The sequence below is a fragment of the Schistocerca piceifrons genome, chromosome 8 (assembly GCF_021461385.2).
Source record: "Schistocerca piceifrons isolate TAMUIC-IGC-003096 chromosome 8, iqSchPice1.1, whole genome shotgun sequence".
In the NCBI taxonomy this organism is placed as follows: Eukaryota; Metazoa; Arthropoda; class Insecta; order Orthoptera; family Acrididae; genus Schistocerca; species Schistocerca piceifrons.
In genome coordinates this window covers 128,139,619-128,159,357 of record NC_060145.1, presented here as the reverse complement: position 1 = coordinate 128,159,357, position 19,739 = coordinate 128,139,619, and the positions used below count along the sequence as shown (strand labels likewise).

General features: G+C 42.5%; 1 protein-coding gene across 2 annotated transcripts in view; it reads left to right on the top strand.

Moving 5' to 3' along the window:
- LOC124711671 (ribonuclease P protein subunit p29) overlaps positions 1–19,354 on the top strand; it is a 102,003-nt gene extending 82,649 nt beyond the window's left edge. Inside the window, exon 5 of one of the 2 annotated variants that reach the window (XM_047241864.1) lies at positions 18,946–19,354. In XM_047241864.1, coding sequence (XP_047097820.1) covers positions 18,946–18,995 — 50 coding nt within the window. In that variant the 3' untranslated portion in view covers positions 18,996–19,354. The remainder of the gene's footprint in view (positions 1–18,945) is intronic. The other variant, XM_047241863.1, reaches the window with a different exon arrangement.
- The last annotated feature ends 385 nt before the right edge of the window (positions 19,355–19,739 follow it).

Genomic DNA, 19,739 nt, shown 5'->3' with positions numbered 1-19,739 from the left:
TACTGTGGGAAAGCTAGAGGCAGCATAAAGGAAAATTAAATATCTTTGCAGAAAAGACAAGCACATATATGAATATTAAGAGATCATATGTCAAGCCTTTATGTAAAGAAAGGAAGTGTGGAACATGAAAGAAATGCATATAGGGTCTATATAAGGGAAACAAACTTAAAAACAATTTTATAGAAATAGAAGGGGAAATACATAAAGTTGAGATGGAAATATGGTACTGTAAGAAGAATTTGACATAACTCTGAAAGACCTAAATCAAAAAAAGTCCCCTGGAGTGGAAGACATACCTTCAGGTTTCTAGAGATCCTTAGGAGAGCCAGCCATGGCAAAACTTCACTTTCTTGTATGCAAGGTATATCAGACAGGTGAAATAGCCTCACACTGCAAGAAGAATGTAACAATTCCTATTCCAAAGAAGGCAGGTGTGAATATTACTGAAATATCATTTTGATAAGTAATCATAACAAAATGTAACACAAATTATTTACAGAAGAATCAAAAAACTGGGAATGGAAGATCAGTTTGGCGATTGGAGGAAAGTTGGAAGTTGGAACACACTAGGCTGTACTCTTCCAATAGCTTATCTTAGAAGATAGACTGAAGAAAGGTAAATGTACGTTTGCAGCATTTATAGATTTGGAGAGAGAGTTGATGGTGTTGATTAGAGTACATTTTTGAAAATTTGATGGTAATAGGGATAAAATAGAGTAAGAAAAAAAGTGTCTCAACTTGTGCAGAAAGCATTCTGCAATTGAGGGTTGAAAGGCACGAAAGGGGATCAGTAGTTGAGAAGGGAATGGAGACTCAGTTGTAGCCTCTCCCTTATGTTGTTCAGTTCATACACTGAGCAACCAATAAAGGAAACCATGGGCAGAGAATTAAAGTTCGAGAAGAGGAAATAAAAACTTCACAGTTTGCCGACAACTTTGTTATTCTTGCAGACACAGCAAAGGACGTGCAAGAGCAGTTTAACAGAATCGATAGTATCTTGAAAAGAGGCTATAAGAGAAACATCAACAACAAAAATAAGGTTAAAAGAATGTAGTTGAATTAAATCAGGCGATGCTTTAAGAAATAGATTAGGAAATGAAACACTAAAAGTAGTCAGTGAGTCAAACTAGAGAGAGAGTAAAATTTGACTGTAAGAGCAAGAAAAGCCTTCCTGAAAAAGATAAATATGTTAACATCAAATATAAATTTAAGTATTTCCTGAAGGTATTTGTCTGGAGTGTAGCCTTGTACATAAGTGAAATGTGGTACAGAAGAATGTTGAAAATTACATGGGTAGATCAAATAGCTAAGGAGGGTGTACTGAATCAAAGTATGTAGAAAAGAAATTTATGGCACAACTTGATTAAAAGAAGAGATTGGTTGACAGTACACATCCTGAGGTATCGAGGATTGGGAAATTTTCTAATTGAGCAGTCCTGGACAAAAAATTTAAAACACCTCAATTTTGGCATGGAAGGATCATGGACACAAACCCAGAGGACCACACACAAATTAATACATTTATTCAACAATAAATTACCAACAAATAACAATCTGAATAGTTTAAAAGATGTTCAAATGGCAAAGGCTTCAAACAAATAGTTTTTACAGCCTTGCTGACTGCTACCTCCAAATAACATATTAACAAATGTATGTTATAGGCAAAATCTGAAACACACATATATTGGTGAATAATCATTCAACATAATTAAAAGAAAACGTGCTTGACACTTATATAGCCAATCTTAGGGTGAAAATCAAATTAAATTAGGTGAGTTGAAGAACCAGTAATAAAACTTAATATTTGCTAAAAGTTTATGCCCCGGTATGCTGAACAGAATTTTTCACAGAACATACACTTTACCTTAAGGTAGAATTTTAACACTTGGCAATGTAAGTACAATCAGCTGACACAGAGCCCCATGGAATTACAATCTAGGTGTAACCTTTCATAACTTGCTTCAAGCATTATAATCATTTAAACTCAAGATGAACTACAAGGAGAGCAATGGTACTAAAATAAGTGGACCAGGACAATAAGAATGTCTAAAAGATATTGTACCAACAAACACACAATGAATTTTAAATAATTTAACCACTGTTCTTAAAACAACACATTCTTAACCCAGCAAAAGCTTTAGGGCCAGTCAAGTTCATGCACTTCAAAGCCCAGACACAAACTCAGATGTTCAGAGCACAAATGAGCCTCTTGTCCCATTGCTAGTGAAAAACCATTTGCATGCAGACATGACACTCACCATGTATTGAAGTGTTCTTTTGCTCTCCATCAACAGACATATCTTGGGAAGCACCCACAGCAGGTGATTAATATGGGGAGTGGCCGAAAACACTGTCTGATGTTTCTGATTGCCGAAGTGCAGCATCTCTATTAATAGGCTGTATCTGGTAGCAGTCCACTATGGCTACCATGGTTACCAGCAAGGTGCACTATGTCAGTCAAGGAACAACACCATACAACCAACTATCAGAGCAACACCAGACAACTCCCACAGGATCTTCCCTGAACTCTCAATTACAACAACAACAACAACACAACAACAACAATAGACTCGGCAGTGCAGAAACTATTTGTCTGGCGTCACATAGAGCACTGCTCGCAGATGGGCCCAAGAGACCGCTTAGCTGGACTGCGTATGCTCCTTTATTTTGCAGAATTGCGACTCATCACCTACTAGTGAGGCAGCAAGCTAGCAAGACCTTGAGGATTGTCCCAAGATCTTTGACAGTCGATCACAGATAATATCATTAATGATTAAGGATTGATAAATTTTCTAGTGGAAGAAAGTAAGGGCATAAAAATTGGAGGGAGACCAAGGCTTGAATACAGTAAAAAGGTTCAATGGGCGTAGGTTGCAGAGATGAAGAGGCTTGTACAGGATATACTAGCATGGAGAGCTGCCACGTACCAGACTTTGAACTGGAGATAACAACAACAACAACACAACAGTCGAGCAGTCCTTTAAAGCAGCCCGTCTAAATAAGGTATTTAGAGGGGAAAAAAAGGCTTCCTCTCAGACCTGTAATCTCAGCAATTCTGTCCTTGTTTATGATCTCTCTCCCCACCCTGAACCCTTTTCCTGTATTTTCAGCTGTCAGTTCACCTAATTTTTCTTTCCTCTGCTACAAAGTGTAGGCCGAGTCTTGTGAATCCTTGTCACTTACTGCAGGAACTGGCACAGAACCAATGTAAGCCCTTCCCTATCTCAGTAATAACCCCACCAGTTCCTGGTTAATCTGCCAGGTGGATTTGTTCATACAGGGTAGATTGTGCCACAGCAGAAACTTAACTAAGCCCACAGTGTGTATAATGTTCTTGCACCTAGCTTCTCCAGGTCCCTCCTGATACTGTATTCTCTGTCCTTTCCAGACTGTTGCTTGCACCCTCAACTATCAGTACCTAATTCTCTTCATTCAAATCCACAGTCAGTGTCTCAATGTCCTTGTACTATCTGATCAAGGCTAGCACTAGGTTGTATGATACTTGTGGCATGGTACCCTTGGAATATGCTCACTATTTTTATATACTTGAATTTAGCATATTTCCTGACAGTACTCACTTGTCCGTGGATGTTTATAAGATGATATTTGCCTTTTTTTGTGTTCGCTTCAGTCGTCTAGTGAAAGTATGATTCCATAATGCTGTTTTGTCGGCTGCAGAAATGTCCTGGTTCAATGCGTTTGCCTCAGTTTTGGTGCTTCAAATACCATTTTTCCGAATGTGCTTCCTTCTTGATGTTTATATAAAAAAGTAGTAGAATAACTCATTTTAGCTGGTCACTTGCAAATTATTATAACGGGGACCTGTACATTGTTCCACAGTCACAAACCGAGTGTTCACTGCTGACTGACTATGGTCAAAGACGACTCCAGTGTCAAAGACATTTCACACAACACACAAGCTTCCACTTGTAACCAGTCTCTTTGATATTATTCGTCACACCTACTAATATTAATCAATATGCTGTGACTCTCGAACATATAAGCAAATTAGCATAAAATAAGGCAAATTACAATTCACAAAAAAATATTCTGACAAAAATATAAGAAAACATTTACAACCTCCCTCATTAGATTTGGTATCAACAAATCCGGTAGAAAGTAGCACATCTCCCAGATCCATTACACCCTGAACCTAGTTTTTCCAGCAGCTGTTAGCCTATTCCCTCTACCAAGACTGCTATCTAGCTGACTTAATTTAATCTGCAAACTGTCTCTTAAATTCTTATTTATGATCTGCTGTGTCCTACTTTTTTAAAAAGCTGAATGAGACTTCTCCCCTTCAATTCATAACAGGCTGTATCTGTTCTTTATCTCAACAGTAATAGAACTGTCCAAACTGTTCCTTCTCCCTCCCCCTCCCCACCCCCTCCCCTTTCCTGTTACCTTTCCTCTCCCACCCCCCCCCTCCCCCCTTTACCCTGCCTCCACCATCTCTAAATCAGTTTTCATGGCCTCAGCCTTTGCCTGAAGTGTGGAAATCTTCACCTCTTGTACTGTGATTTTCCTGTCTTCAACACATGACCTACATATCCAAGGAAGAACATCACTAGGAACCCCTTCCTCTGTTCCACTGCATTAGCCCCAGTGAAACTGCAATTCATTGAAATTCTCCACTCACCAGCTCCAAACTATTAAATAATCTACAGCAGCATGGTCATTCATCACCCATGATCATAGTATCATAAATAATTATGTAGATATATGTGTTTGTACACATTATTGACCTCTTATCAGGTGTGTTCATACTTGTAAATACGCATAAATAAATTTTGCATTCCCGGTCACAACTTAATACACAGAATAACCTTGTGTAATTTTTATAAAAATCAAACATGCCTCAATTTCTTAATATAAACAATAAGTACTGTGACACTGCTGTTTCACATCCCGCCTGTCATTCCCTGGTAATCTTTCAAGAATTCCACATTTCTATCCAGGCCTCACCTTCCTTCTATAAATCGCTGCCCAGTGAGTCGAATGCCACTCCTATGCGACACACAACTATCTTTAACCTGAAAACCGATCCAGACCATATCCTTTCTGCAGACAGTTTTTGCCATCCCAAAACCTGACACGTAAATCCATATCCCTCCCATCCTAACACCAGCAATTCCCTACACTTCTACCTTTTACCAACTTCCCAACCTCCATAAACTTTACCCCATGGACTACTGCCTTTGTTGACCAACTCCTCCAAACCACTGTCTGTAATCTCCCATCCTACATCCAAGATATTGCTCACTTCCTTCATAGACCCTATCACATTACCACTAAACTCCTTGTTGGTCACTGTGGATACGACATGCTTGTACACCAGCATTCCCACACTACCTTTCTCAGCATTCCCCACCACCTCTTTCTTAATCCTCCAGGTCAGGCACATCCTGACACACAATTATTTCACTTTGAAGGCCATATGTATAAACAAGTCTGTGGTACTGCCATGAGTACTCACATGACACCATTCTATTTGAACTTATTTATGGGTCAGCTGGATGAATCCATCCTATCCAGTCAGAAACAAAACCCCTTGTCTGGTTCAGATATATTGATAATTTTTCATAATCTAAACTCATGGCAAGGACAATATTTGCTCTTTCCCCATATATTCAACAACTACTCCCAAATCCACTTCACATGGCTCCACTCAACGCAAAGAGACACCTTCCTAGATGTCAACCTCTACCTCTCAGATGGCTCCATAAATATCAAGTGCACCAACCACAAATGATACCTCCACTTTGACAGCTATCACTTGTTCCTTGTAAAAAGTCTCTTGTTACAGCAGTGCCATGTGTGGATGCAACATCTGCAGTGGTAGGCAGGGGTTGTTGAAATATACCGATAACATTACCAGAATGTTTACTGACGTACAATATCCTACACAGCTCACACATATGCAGACCTTTTGTGCGACCTTTTCCTCTGGTACTAGAAAATGTGTTAACCAGCCACTGACCGACACTCCTCTGATTACAAAATATAACCCTGGCCTTTGAAAGCTCAACTACACCCTCACCAGGGTTTCGACTACCTCTTGGCATGCTCTGAGGTGAGGGGAATCTTACCAACATCATCCAAAGTTGTGTTCGACCACACATTCAACCTACAGAATATCCTTGCCATGCTATTCCAGTCCCGAACCCTATGGGTAATTCCCTTGTGGATGACCCAGGTGCAAAACCTGTCTCATACAGCCAACTACCAACAATGCAGTCCAGTCACAGGCACTTCCTGCCCAATAAAAGGCAGAGGCACATGTGAAAGCAGCCATGTTATATGTAGGATATTCTGCAATTACTGCACAGAATTATATGTGGACATGACAACTAACAAACTGGCTACTCAAAGGAATGGTCAGTGCAAAACTGTGACAAACCAGAAACTTGTTCATCAAGTTGTCAAACCTGCTGTACACAACAACAAAAGTGACTTCAGTAGCTGCTTTACTATGCGTGCCATATGGATACTCTCTCTCTCTCTCCCTCCCTCCCTCCCTCCCTCCCTCCCTCCCTCCCTCCCTCCCTCCCTCCCTCCTCCCACCTCCCACCTCCCACCCCCCCCCCCTCCCTCCTTCTGTATATTTCTTATGTACTCTACCCCCTCAGAACTCCTTTCATTTTGTTGTGCACCCACTGAGTCATCTGTCTTTTCTGCTGTTGTCTCAAACTATCGTGTTACCCCTCCTTGCCTTGTGCATCCTTCTCAACTCCGTCCCCACATGCATCAGCCCAAGCAACTACTCTCAATAATTAATCTGTGTCATTACGGCTGTGGTAGTGTGTGTTTGTGTGTCTGTGTGATTATGTGTGTGAATGTGTGTACTGTATGCTAGAAGAAGAGAGATACCCCAAAATCTGGTGAATATTGTGTTCTACTACATGTGTCTATGAGTTACACATCAGTCAGCAGTAGGCTAGTGGTTGTCTTTCCCTAATTTTATGTACTTTTCCGTCGAGGTATTTCCATTATTGTTGAGCACTGAATGAAATCTAATGTTGACACTGTTTTTTTTTCAGTTGTTTAAAAATAGTCTAAGCACCTATAAGTTCATCTATGGGACAAGAAAAAACAGCATCGTTCAAGGCACAGAAGCTCAATAATGTTACGAATGGCTAGCTAATACTAACTGCTACCTACAGCAGGTGAAATTCTATGTATTGGTGATAAGCACACAAAGCACAAAAAACTGTCAAATCTTTCAGAACTATTAGCTTCTTCTCCGGAGAGAGTGTGTGTGCCCGTCCCCCCTCTCCCCCCCCCCCCCCCTTCTGCTTTCTGGAGATACCTTTATGGATTATGGATGGTGTGGGGAGACAGCTTGAAAGACATTTTGAGTCACGTTTATGAGGCATATTTAAATGGTGCACTTTATAGAACATGCATGTGTATCAGCATTATCTTGGTTTGAGTTCCAGTCTAGCACATAGCCTGAACTTTGTCACAGTTAGTTACATCTGAAAACAAATGTATTACAATCAAATAATACATCTCCTACATTTGTGGATTGTTTAGGTGATCTATGTATAAACCTAATATTCTTTCCAGAAAAAGTAACTTAGTGTTATGGGATTCCCAGCAGATTGTAGTACCCAGTGAGCATACCATACAAATTGATGAACAGACATTACACATATGCCCTCTCTCACAGTGTGACACTGACAAAAATCAGTTATGTTAGACATAGAGGAACATGCAACAATCAAGGCTGGTCAAGCCAACATTCATGACAAATGGCACATACATATATGACAAAAATGTTGTTGGCCCATGGTTCCAATGACCACTTTCACTCTAACTTCCAAAAAAAGATTACCCTAGATTTCTACTACATGTATTTTTGATCATTAATTTCTCAACCATGATTTGAACATTAATTTCTCAACCATGATGCAAGATGTGCAGCTGATGACGATAAAAATGATAATCATCTACGTGCTCAGGTTTTACCAACATGACGGAATACACAGTGTTGTCTGCGCATGATAATACAGCTACGTGTAAGTTAGGGCAATGAGAGACTGGTTGCAGTAGTCCTGATCAATGCCCAGCTCAATTACCAAATGTGAAGACAGTGAGCAACTTCTTAGGGAATATGTCCGGAAATTAGTTTTTGATATTGCAGTCATATATTGATTGGGAGGATAGCAACAAGCACAAAAGTAATACTATGGGCTCCAAGGATGCCAAAGGATGAGGATTATAAAGGGTGTCCAAGGGCTCTAGCTGGAAGGTAATAACCATATGCTTACAAGCCCATGAATCCCAAAGCCCAAACTATACTTTCATTCCTCTAGATAATACATTCTGGGAAAGGAACAAAAAAAAACTCTTCACGTCTGTCACTCAATTCTCTTACATGTGATCTAGTAGAAAATTTGCATCCTCATTAATTGGGTAGTAAGCAGGTTTAATTGAACTGAAACGTACCAACAATACCAGGACCTTGCCAGTTTGCAATTGGAGAGAGATTCGGTGACCTTACTGGTCCAGATAGCATTTGGCAAGCAACCATTTGCAGATGAGCATTATCTTGCTGAAATGCAAGCTCTGGATGGCTTGCCATGAAGGGCAACAAAATGGGGCACAGAATATCATTGACATACTGCAGTGCTGTTGGAGTGCCATTGATGACAACCAAAGCGGCCCTGCTATGAAAAGTGAGGGACAGACTGGTTGGTATAGTGTTGCCCACCATAAGGTCCAACAACCAGGGGTGCTATTTCATTTCATAGAAGGACCCATTTAGTCACCATCACACCACAGCACAGTGATACACTGACGATAATCTACGCCCCATTTTGTTGCCCTTCAGGCAAGCCATCGTGGGCTCACATTTCAGCAAGACAATGCCTGCCCACACATGGCAAGTTTCTACTGCTTGTCTTCACGCTTGTCAAACCCTACCTTGACTTGCAAGTTTGCCAGATCACTCCCCAATTGAGAATGTTTGTAGCATTATGGGCAGGGCCCTCCAACCTGCTTGAGATTTTGATGATCCAACATGCTAAATAGACAGAATCTGGCACAATATCCCTCAAGAGGACATCCAACAACTCTATTATTCAATTCCAAGCTGAATAACTGCTTGCCTATGGGCCGGAGATGAACCAATGTATTATTGGCTTGCTCAATTTATAAAGCTCTCTCTCCTGAATAAATCATCCAGTTTTTTCTGAAATTGTAATCACTTGTTTGTCTGTACATGTACATCACATCTAAAGATTTCCGTTCCATGTCTGTAATTCCTTCGTGGTGCGTTTTTTGTACTTTCGTTTTTTCAATTTTCGTGTTAGTGTGTTTTTGCAATATGAAGGAAGAGAAGGAACCTTCAAAATTATTTACACGCTGTCTGCATAGAAAGAAAGTTCCTCAAAAACTGAAGAATTATTTCACACGAAATGGACACTAAAATTACCACCAACCACATAAACCAAACATTACATTATGAAAAGAAGTGAGCTGGTTTTGAAGTAGATATAACATAACTGACTGAAACTATTACAGTAAATTGCTGCTACAACTGACATTAATACGTTTTGAGATAGCCTTAAATGACTCAGCTAAACTTCTATAATAGATCTTGAGAAACAAGGCACTAATTCAATCTATGTTAATATAAAGAAGAATGTATATTTCAAGGAATTCTCTTCATCAGTACATTGAGAAATTCTAAACTGGAAGAAGAAGCAATGTGTGACAATGGAACATATCTAAACCATTTTCACCAGTGTAGAGGAACTTCAACAAGTAGAAGAAATTAATAGAAAAAGTTTGATAGGACCCTAGAAAATCAATAACAACAATAAATGAATAATTGGCACATCAAGAAGAAAATAGGCCTTATTAACTATGAAGTCACGGAGGCAATTGATGAGTTTTTGTACATAAGGCAGTTGAAAACAACAATTTGACTGAACAAATAGAAAAAAGAAACATAGGAGTAAAAAATAGGCTGGAGTACTTTAGTAAACTAAATAAGGTTTCGAAAATTAGTTAACTAAATAAGTTTCCAAAAATTAAGATTCCATTATGTCTATAAAAAAAATAAAAAAAAAAAAAGAGTTTAAAATGTGTGCACTAACAGTTTTCATTTCGGACACCAAGAAATGAACTACTAATGCAAAAACCATTCAGAAACTTTTCTGTTCAGTGAGTAATGGAGAGATTCATGTCGGGAATTATTAGAAGAGATAGAAAAACCAAATAAAGGAATCAGGAAAATGAATTGGAGGTGGATCAGAGGAGGAGTGAAGTAAATGAACTGAAACGTGCAGGTGGCTAGGGCCTCCCATTGAGTAGACCATTTGCCTGGTACAAATCCTTTTAGTTGATGCCACTCCTGCGACTTGCACCTCAATAAGGATGAAACAATAATGAAGGTAGCACAACACTCAGTCCCTGAGTTGATAAAATCTCTGACCTGGCCAGGGATTGAAACTGGGCCTATTGTAAGGCATTCTGCTAAGCACTCAGCTATGGAGGCGGACAGTTGCAAAGCGAGCAGATAGCAGATGGACTAACGTTCTTTTCTAAATTCCCAAACATAACAAAAGACTGAGATGATTACCTAATGGAAGGTGCACAGATGACATTGAAACCTATGCAGGAGCAACACAGAGATGAATAGCTGGTGACTGATGCAATGAAAAGTGCACAGGGAGCCTTTATTCAACAGTGGATATCAAATGACTGGTAATTATGAGGCTGTGATTCACAGAAACAGTACATTCATATCATACCCCACAAAATATAGATAAGGTAAACAGTTTGTTTGTTTTGTTTTAGACCATAAAAACAACTATAGTAGGATAAACAATAATACAAAACACCATACTATGATTTGACACAGTGGCCTAATGATTAAAGAAGCCTCTGTGGATTTGTGTTCGACCACAGTATAAGATTTTTCTTGTTGACAAATCCTGAGTTTGAAAATGAAGTTTTGATCTCACTTATTACAGTCAAGGGGCTCAGCATTCGTTTGCTGGGTACTGGCTTGGCGACCCCGGGGTTCCTGAGCTGGGGACTGGTAAGCGCCGCCAGTCCTCTGTCACCGTAAGCTCTGAGCATACTTCAACGACCACCGTACGGCGCGGCGGTGGAATGTTGTGTGTCTCAGGGAGTGGGGATCGTGGCTTGACCGCCCGGATCATGAGGATGGAATAAACCTCTATAAACAACCCCTCAATCTCAAGGTGTGCTGCGCGCTGATGAGATGCATGGCTGTTGAGGTGGAACAGTCGTTAGCGGGCAACCTCTGGGGAACCTGCCGCACCTCAGTTGTACAAGGCACGCGGGGCTCTGTCTAGGGGGACTTGTAGTTCCTTAGCTGCTCGTAGGACCAAGATGGATCCTTCGAAATCCTCTTTTCTTCCTCCCAGCGGAAAGGGTGGGCCGCTGGAAGGTTCGAACACCCAGTTCTTAAGAGGGCCCGTGCAGTCAGTCCCCCTGACTCCGGCACTTCTTTGACAAGTCCAGTCTTAGGTAACAGAATGCATTCTGGTAATCTGAATGTGTTTCTCATTGTGAAACGGAAGGAGGGTAGTTTCGAGAAGGTTTCGTCCTTCTATATACAAAAGGGATTGAAGGGAATCTGTGGCTCCTTAAAATCGGTGAAGCGCTTACGTAATGGGACCTTGCTAATGGAAACTTCCACTTCCTAGCAAGCAACTAACCTCCAATCTGCTAAATGCCTTGGAGAGTATGCCATAGACACTGAACTGCACAGCACCTTGAACTACAGCAAAGGTGTTGTAACATGTCGGGATCTAGTTGACATTCCCAAGGAAGAACTGCAACGTGAGTGGGCTCCGGAAGGTATCGTTGATGTCCAACACATCATGAAGAGGGTTGATAGCACTCTTGTCAAGTCCGACTCCTTTATTCTGACCTTCAGTAGCACAAAACTTCCTGAACATGTTAAAGGTGGCTTCCTTCGCCTTAGTGTGAGGTCTTATTTCCTGACCCCAATGCGCTGTTTTAAATGCCAGCGTTTTGGGCATACCACCTTAGGCTGTAAAGGCGAAGCGACTTGTCGAAACTGTGGTCAGGATGTTCATGAAGGAGTTGGTTGCTCGTCTCCGGCTAAATGTATTAATTGCTCTGGGAACCACCCTGTTTGGAGTAGGGACTGCCGAATATTTTTAGAGGAACGCAAGGTCCAGGAAATAAAAACAACCAAGTGTATCCCCTATGGTGAGGCCAAGAAGATCTATAAGTCGATGCAACCTCCCACATTTGCTACATCTTTTGCATCCCTGGTTCAGAAGCCTACTCCAAAAGTCGATGCCTCAACGCAGACTGAGGTGGTGAGCGTTGGCAATAACACCTGCAGCTGTCAGTGCACTTGCAACGCAGCCAGTGTTTCAGAGCCAGTAGCCCCTACTCGAACGGCAGACAAAGGTACAGTGGCGAACTTGGGCCAGCCCCTGACGCCTCCAACAGCTGAGGCTGTTCCCAAGCCCAGTGCGCCAATTACCACTCCCACATCAGCTCCCCCAAAGTCCACCAAATCACAGAAAGCTACTGTACAGCAGCAACAGCGGGTCAAATCCCGTGGTAAACCATCTGACCATGCGGATGTTGTTTTACGTGAGGCTTCATCTGACTCTTCCCCAGAATTGATGGAGTACGATGTATGTGTGGGGCAATCATCTCATCCCACGCCTGCCCCTCCACCTGCTGCGGTCTCCCCGCCCCGTCGGAGAGACAGGATGAAGATGCTACCCCCAACATAGATGGCTCCCATACTTCAGTGGAACTTGCAAGGGTTCAGGACGCATGTGGAGGAACTTCGTCTACTCTCTCAGGGTAGACCACTGTGTCTCTGTCTCCAGGAGACGTATTTCCATCCATCATACTCCCCTGAGATACGAGGCTATACACTCCACAAAAAGGACGACCTGCGTGGAGAGAGAGCTAGAGGAGGCGTAGGTATTTTCGTCAGGACAGACTACCACTCCTCGCCTCTCTCACTTACGATGACTTTACAGGCCGTCGCTGTGTCCGTGCACGTACGTCATCCATTGACTGTATGTTCACTTCACTTGCCCCCACATGATGCTCTTGATGAAGCAGCCCTCACCGACCTTCTTACACAGCTCCCCCAGCCATTCATTATTTGTGGTGATTTTAATGCCCACAATGTGCTTTGGGGCTCTGCAATTACCTGCCCCAGGGGTAGAGCAATTGAGAGGCTTCTCCTGTCATCCTGTGCCTCCTTGCTCAATGGAGGACAGAGTACTCATTTCTGCACGGCAACTGGGTCGTTCTCTGCCATTGATCTCTCGCTTTGCTCTCCAGCTCTTGCCGCCAGTGCTCACTGGGAAGTGGTCGCTGACTTGCATGGCAGTGATCATTTCCCAATCTGGATTCACCTGCCAGATGGCGTGGGCCCCGAAAGGAGACCACCACGATGGGTTCTCAGTGGAGCTGACTGGACACATTATAGCCAGTTGGCCCAATTCGAACACTGTGCGAATGTTGAGGTGTGGGTGGATCATATTACCAAAACGGTCCTCCACGCCGCTGCAGCATCCATTCCACAGTCCACAGGCCACCGGAAGAGGCCACCTGTGCCTTGTTGGAGTGCCGAATGCCGCTCTGCAATCAGGACCAGGCGTGCGGCTCTGCGTCGGTTCAAGTGTCGGCCGACTGCTGAGAATCTTGCAGCCTTTCGGGTGGTGAGGGCAAGATGTCGCCGCAATATCTTGAGAGCAAGAAGAGGTCGTGGCAAAAGTTCCTGAACACCATTAATCGTTCCACCAAAAGTTCCATTGTGTGGGAGACCATCAGGAGAATTTCTGGCAGAGGAGGGAGGTGCCCCATAGCTGCTGTAATGAATAACGGCACTCTCCACACGGATCCGCGAGACATTGCCCAGACTATGGCAGTGTATTTTGCCACAGTTACTGCAACAACCAGTCAGGATCCAGGTTTCCAGCGCCATAGAGCGGTTGCTGAGAGATGTAGTCTGAACTTCCAGTCCACCTCTCATGAAGTTTACAACTGCCCATTTTCTATGTGGGAGCTGGATTCTGCATTGTCTGAAGCTCGTGACACATCCCCTGGTCATGACAGGCTCCATTACAGTATGCTATGGCACCTCACAATGCGCAACAGAGAAATCCTCCTCGCACTTTTTAATGCCATTTGGGCATTGGGTCACTTTCCTGACGCGTGGCGTGAGGCAGTTTTAATCCCTTTTTTAAAACCTGGGAAAGACCGCACGAGCCCAAGTAGCTACCATAGTGTTGCCCTCACTAGTTGCATAGGGAAGACCTTGGAGCGGATGGTCAACCGCCGCCTTGTCTGGATGTTAGAATCCCGGCAACTCCTTAGTCGCTTTCAGTGTGGGTCCAGGAGGTTTCGTTCCACCTTCGATAACCTTGCCCTCCTGGAGGCAGCTATACAACAAGCTTTCCTATGCCATCATCACCTTCTAGGTGTATTTTTCGACATTGAGAAGGCCTACGATACCACTTGGAGGCGTCTCATCCTGGAGCAGCTTCACGAATGGGGTTTTCATGGTTGTCTTCCTCTTTTTATTCAGTCTTTCCTCTCGCTACGATATTTTATATACCGAATTGGTGACGTCCTGTCTGATCGCTTTGAGCAGGAGAACGGTGTCCCTCAGGGTAGTGTTTTAAGTGTGACTCTCTTTGCCATCGCTATTAATAACATTACGTCCATAGTGAAAAGTCCTGTCCAGTGTTCTTTGTTTGTGGATGATTTCTCTTTGTTTTGCTCTTCTTCAAGCCTTGCAACGACAACTCGTCAGTTGCAACTTACGATTAGGCGTTTGGATGACTGGGTGCAGAAGAGTGGTTTTAAGTTTTCCACCGAGAAGTCTGTATGCGTTCTTTTTAACCGTTCTCGTTCGATTTTAAACTTTCCTGAGTTGCGGTTGAGGGACACTATTCTTACTTTTACAGACACGGTGAGATTTCTGGGGCTCATTTTTGACTCGAGGCTCACGTGGTTACCTCATCCTAAAGACCTGAAACAGCGGTCGCTTCAGGCTTTAAGTATTTTAAAATGTCTTTGCCACAGTACATGGGGAGCTGACAGGACTTGTCTGCTCCAGTTTTACAGGGCATTTGTGCGATCTCGGCTCGATTATGGGTGCACGGTGTATGGGTCTGCGAGGCCTTCTTACTTAAAGATGTTGGACGTTGTGCACCATGAAGGGCTTCGGTTGGCCACTGGGGCATTCCGAACTAGCCCCATACCAAGCCTCTGTGCAGAGGCAGGTGAACCGCCACTTCATATGCGGCGACGGCTATTTACGGTATGCCAGGCGTATAAAACTTTGTCCACACCTGCATACCATACCGTTGCTCAGCCTCCTCTGGCACGGTTATTTCATAACCGGCAAGGTGCGACACAGCCCTATGGGATTCGCGCACAGGATTGCCTCGCTGCGATGTCTATGGCTGGTCTTTGTGTTTTACGTCGCGGTTGGAGCAGATCTCCACCTTGGCTCCTCCAGAGACCCAAACTTATTTTACATTTGACTCGTTTTAAGAAAGATGGCATGCCAGATTTTACATTCCAGTCACTGGTTTTTAACATTTTAGATGTGCATCACGGTTTCACTGTCGTTTACACTGATGGCTCCAAACAGGAGAATTTCCTTGGCTGTTCTGTGGTGTTTCCTGATCATGTTACTCGGATTCACCTCCCTGCTGAATATACCGTTTTCGCAGCGGACCTCCACGCGATCCTGAAGGCACTGGAGCAGATGCATCGTGTTCAGGGCGATAGATTTCTTCTCTGCTCCAATTCTCTTAGTGCCTTACAATCACTGCAGAACCTATACCCAACTGAGGAGATGGTCCAGCTGATATATGACCAACTGTACTTGCTCCAACGGCGGGGTAAAGAGGTATCCTTCTGCTGGGTGCCTGGTCATGTCAGCATATGGGGCAATGAACAGGCCGATCGGGCTGCCAAGGAGGCCTGCAGAGAGCAGGATGTGGACCAGTGTCCTATCCCCTTGAAGTCAGTTATTGCTGCACTCCACAGGAAGTGCATGGAGTTGTGGGAGGACGAATGGCTGGCGGTGACGGCCAATAAACTGCGGTTGGTAAAGTCAACCACTCGGCCATGGCGTTCCTCCTGCCGGTTGCTCAGGCGGGAAGAGGTGGCCTCACACGTCTTCGGATCGGGCACTGTCCTCTCACACATAGCTTTTTATTACGGCGGGAGGATCCTCCGTTTTGTGACGCTTGTGGTGTGCACATCTGTGTCCGGCACATTTTAACAGACTGCATTTTATACCGTGATGCAAGGGCAGAAGCACAAGTTGATGAGGATCTGCCTTCTGTTTTAGCTAATGATGAGACGAGTGTGCCTAGGGTTTTTAAGTTTTGTGATGTGTCTGGACTCTGGCCTAAACTTTTAGGCTGGAGGTTTTAGTGTATTGCAGAGTGGCTGACTCCTCCCCTTTTTTCCTTGTGGTCAGCCAGCCACTTCCATCTGCTACATTGTTTTAGCTCCCTCTATCATTTTCTTCCTGTGTTGTCCATGTTTTACTGCTGACACCCTGCTTCATCCCACGCTTCGGTGTGGGTGAGCACATATTTTTCAATGATTGTTACCCGTGTTTTATGTTCCGTTTTATATTCCTGTTCTGGGATTTTTCTTGACACCCGTCTCCCTATGTTACTGAACGGGCGCTGAAGACCTTGCTGTCGTGCGCCCAAAAACCCCTCTACTACTACTACTACTACTACTACTACTACTATTACAGTCAGTAACAAATAACAAAAACCATGTTTGTTTACAATACCACAAACATATAAATCTTATGTTATAATAAAAAATTAATGTAAAATCTTCCTAATAATGTAAAGTCCTTGGGGGAATTAAATTGTTTACTTTATAGCTCTGAAGTTTTGTACAGGACTAAGCACCTCAACTATTCAGCGGGTTCAGATGTGACTAATGGCATTGTAGACTTACATGATGGCCTGTTGGATTTCTTCGTTGGAAGGACAAGAAGAAGGAAGGAGAGAAAAATTGGATTTTGTGTCCCATCAAACAAGGTCTCTACAGATGGAGTGCTGAAAAGGATTTTTGAATGAAAGTATTTTTGTAAACATTTTGCATTATGTAGGGGCAATAAACAAGGGGTGTTCAAAAAGAAACGAGCCAGAGGCATAGTTACAGAAACCAGCACTTGTATGTTAGAAGTATTGACCCCAGCTGTTGAGACACTTGTTCCACTGTGATACAAGGGGGTGAATGGCTCCCATAAAATTCCTGGGGCTGCGATTTTAACCAGTTCTGCACATACTGCTGGACATCGTCATCTGAGGCGAATCGTTTGCCCCTCAGCCTTTTGAAGGGGACCAAAAATGGCATAATCAAAGGGAGAGAAGTCGTGCACAGATCTTCAGATAGCCAGGCAAAGCAGTAATGTGACCCACATGTTCTTGTGTAATGCAGATTGTGCTTGCAGCTTCTCTCTGAGTGATACAACGATCATCCTGAATCAATCTGCAACATTTTCCTTGTGAAACTCGGTGGTCGCTGTCACAAGACGTCCAACTCTTTGTTTGTCACGCAGGTCAGATGTTCCTGCCTCAACATTTTTAAACTTACTCACCCAATGATGCACAGTGCTCACATCAATACAGTCACCATAAACTGCTTTAATTCTCTGATGAATCTCCTTTGGGATGACACTTCTGCTGTCAAGAATTCAGTGACTGCACATTGCTTAATTTGCATTGACCGACCATCTGCACACGGTTCCATACTTAACACTGTAACAACACAACTGTTCAATGCTAAGGCTTCCTGCCAACTGGAGCTGTAGAGAAGAGGCTGTGGAACAAGCCAGTACCTGCCGTATACCGATGCTGCCAACTGTTGAAGAGTTACGAAGGTGGAGGCATTACTTTTCAGTCAACCCTCATAAATAAGATTCTATTTGGTGTTTTGGTTGGCGAAGAAATGTTTCCACTGCAGAGAATGAGTAAAGGTAAGGAGGTCCCTTACAAGTCCAGTATGGTTGAACTTAAGTTTTGGGCCAAAGGGGAGGTCTTTATGAAGTATTGAGTTTCATTGTAAAAGTGACAACAGTGTTGTGGAATGGGTGTTCTGGAACAGTGTGTTCATGGAAGGTGGAGGAAGTTTTGGGGATGTGGAGGGTGGAATAAGTCAGCAAGATGGGTGTCCAAATTAATGGAACTGTGCTCTATTAATACTCAGTGCGGACTGACTTTAAGAAAGATTATTCATTGAAACCTAAAGAAAGACTGATTGTAGCTCTGTCACCTGTTTCTATTAAAAAAAACTGGTGTAGGAAGTATCTTTTCAGAATGTTATAATACAGAGCAGTTACATATTCAGAACAACAGAAAAGACGAGAATAATAGGTCATACTTATAGGTATCTGCAAACAAAGTTATTTCATTTAACTATAAACCTTATAATCTTTAAATGGCATTAGACTAGGTTCTGTTTTGATGAGCGGATTTTAGCATGGCCACCAAGATTTTTTTGCAGAAACTCAGACTGTCCACTCATGATTGGACACTCATGAAAGTAAAATGAGAATATTCTGGCAATTGGGACTATCGATGCCTTGTTTGAAAGGGGGTTATGGTTGGGAATAGGGAAGATTAAAAGGAAAGTGTAGGTCACTCAGATTCCAGGATGTAGTGAGGAATACAAGTGACTTGCCCTCTCTTTTTTGCAACTTTCTTCAACATACCCCCACCCCACAAAAAGAGAGAGAGAGACACACAGAACTAATAGTTGCAGAAGCCAGACAAATTTCATGTACTAATATTGTTATTTCCTCAAACTAATTCATTGTTAAATGATGTATATGGGAGATACTCTGGTGCAGGAGTTCATTGTGCCACACCAAGTGGAGCATTTCATTGTAATTCTTGTTACCTGTTGCAGATTTTGGTTGTACAGCAGTCTTTTGTCTTGGCCAGTGTGGTGTGCTGTGAATAAAAGGTGTGAAATCCTTTTTTTAAGAGAACACAACCCAATAGAATAATGTAATGCTCCTGCTCTTCTCAACTGTTAAATATATTTATACTTCCATTGTAATAGCAGTGTATTCCAAAATAACAAGTTTGTTGTAATGTTATAAATGTTACCCAAGAGAAGCATAATTTTTACATGTCTCCATTAGATGCCTGGTTTTGTGTTGTCTGTATGTCACCTGTGAAGCTGGTGATTTGATGTGCATGAATTATCATGTATGACATATTTTGCAGTTTTTAGGAAATTAAAAAAAAACTGTTAATTCCAGATAAATATTGTAAAATAAAAATGTAATAGCAGAAATGTATTGTTTATGTATACAGGCTGTCAAAACTACTTGGTTGTGTTTTTGGTAATGATAAGATTGTCCATAATCCAAAACTTGTACATAAGAAAATTATAGCTAGACACAAAATAATATTTATTATAAATGATTACTTTAGTCTTAAAAAAAAGTATTAGAACATGGAACAATGGAAACTCCAGGCAGGTATAAAACAATGTAGGAAAACACAGATTGCTACTTACTGCAAAGATAACACTCTAATTCACAGGCAGGCACAATTAATAGACATTTACACATAAACTTTCAACCTCAGCCTTCATCGGAAAAAGAGAAAGAGAAACACACACCATGCATTCACACAAGCAAGCACATCTCTTGCACACATGACCGCCAACTCCAACAGTTCGGGCCAGAATGC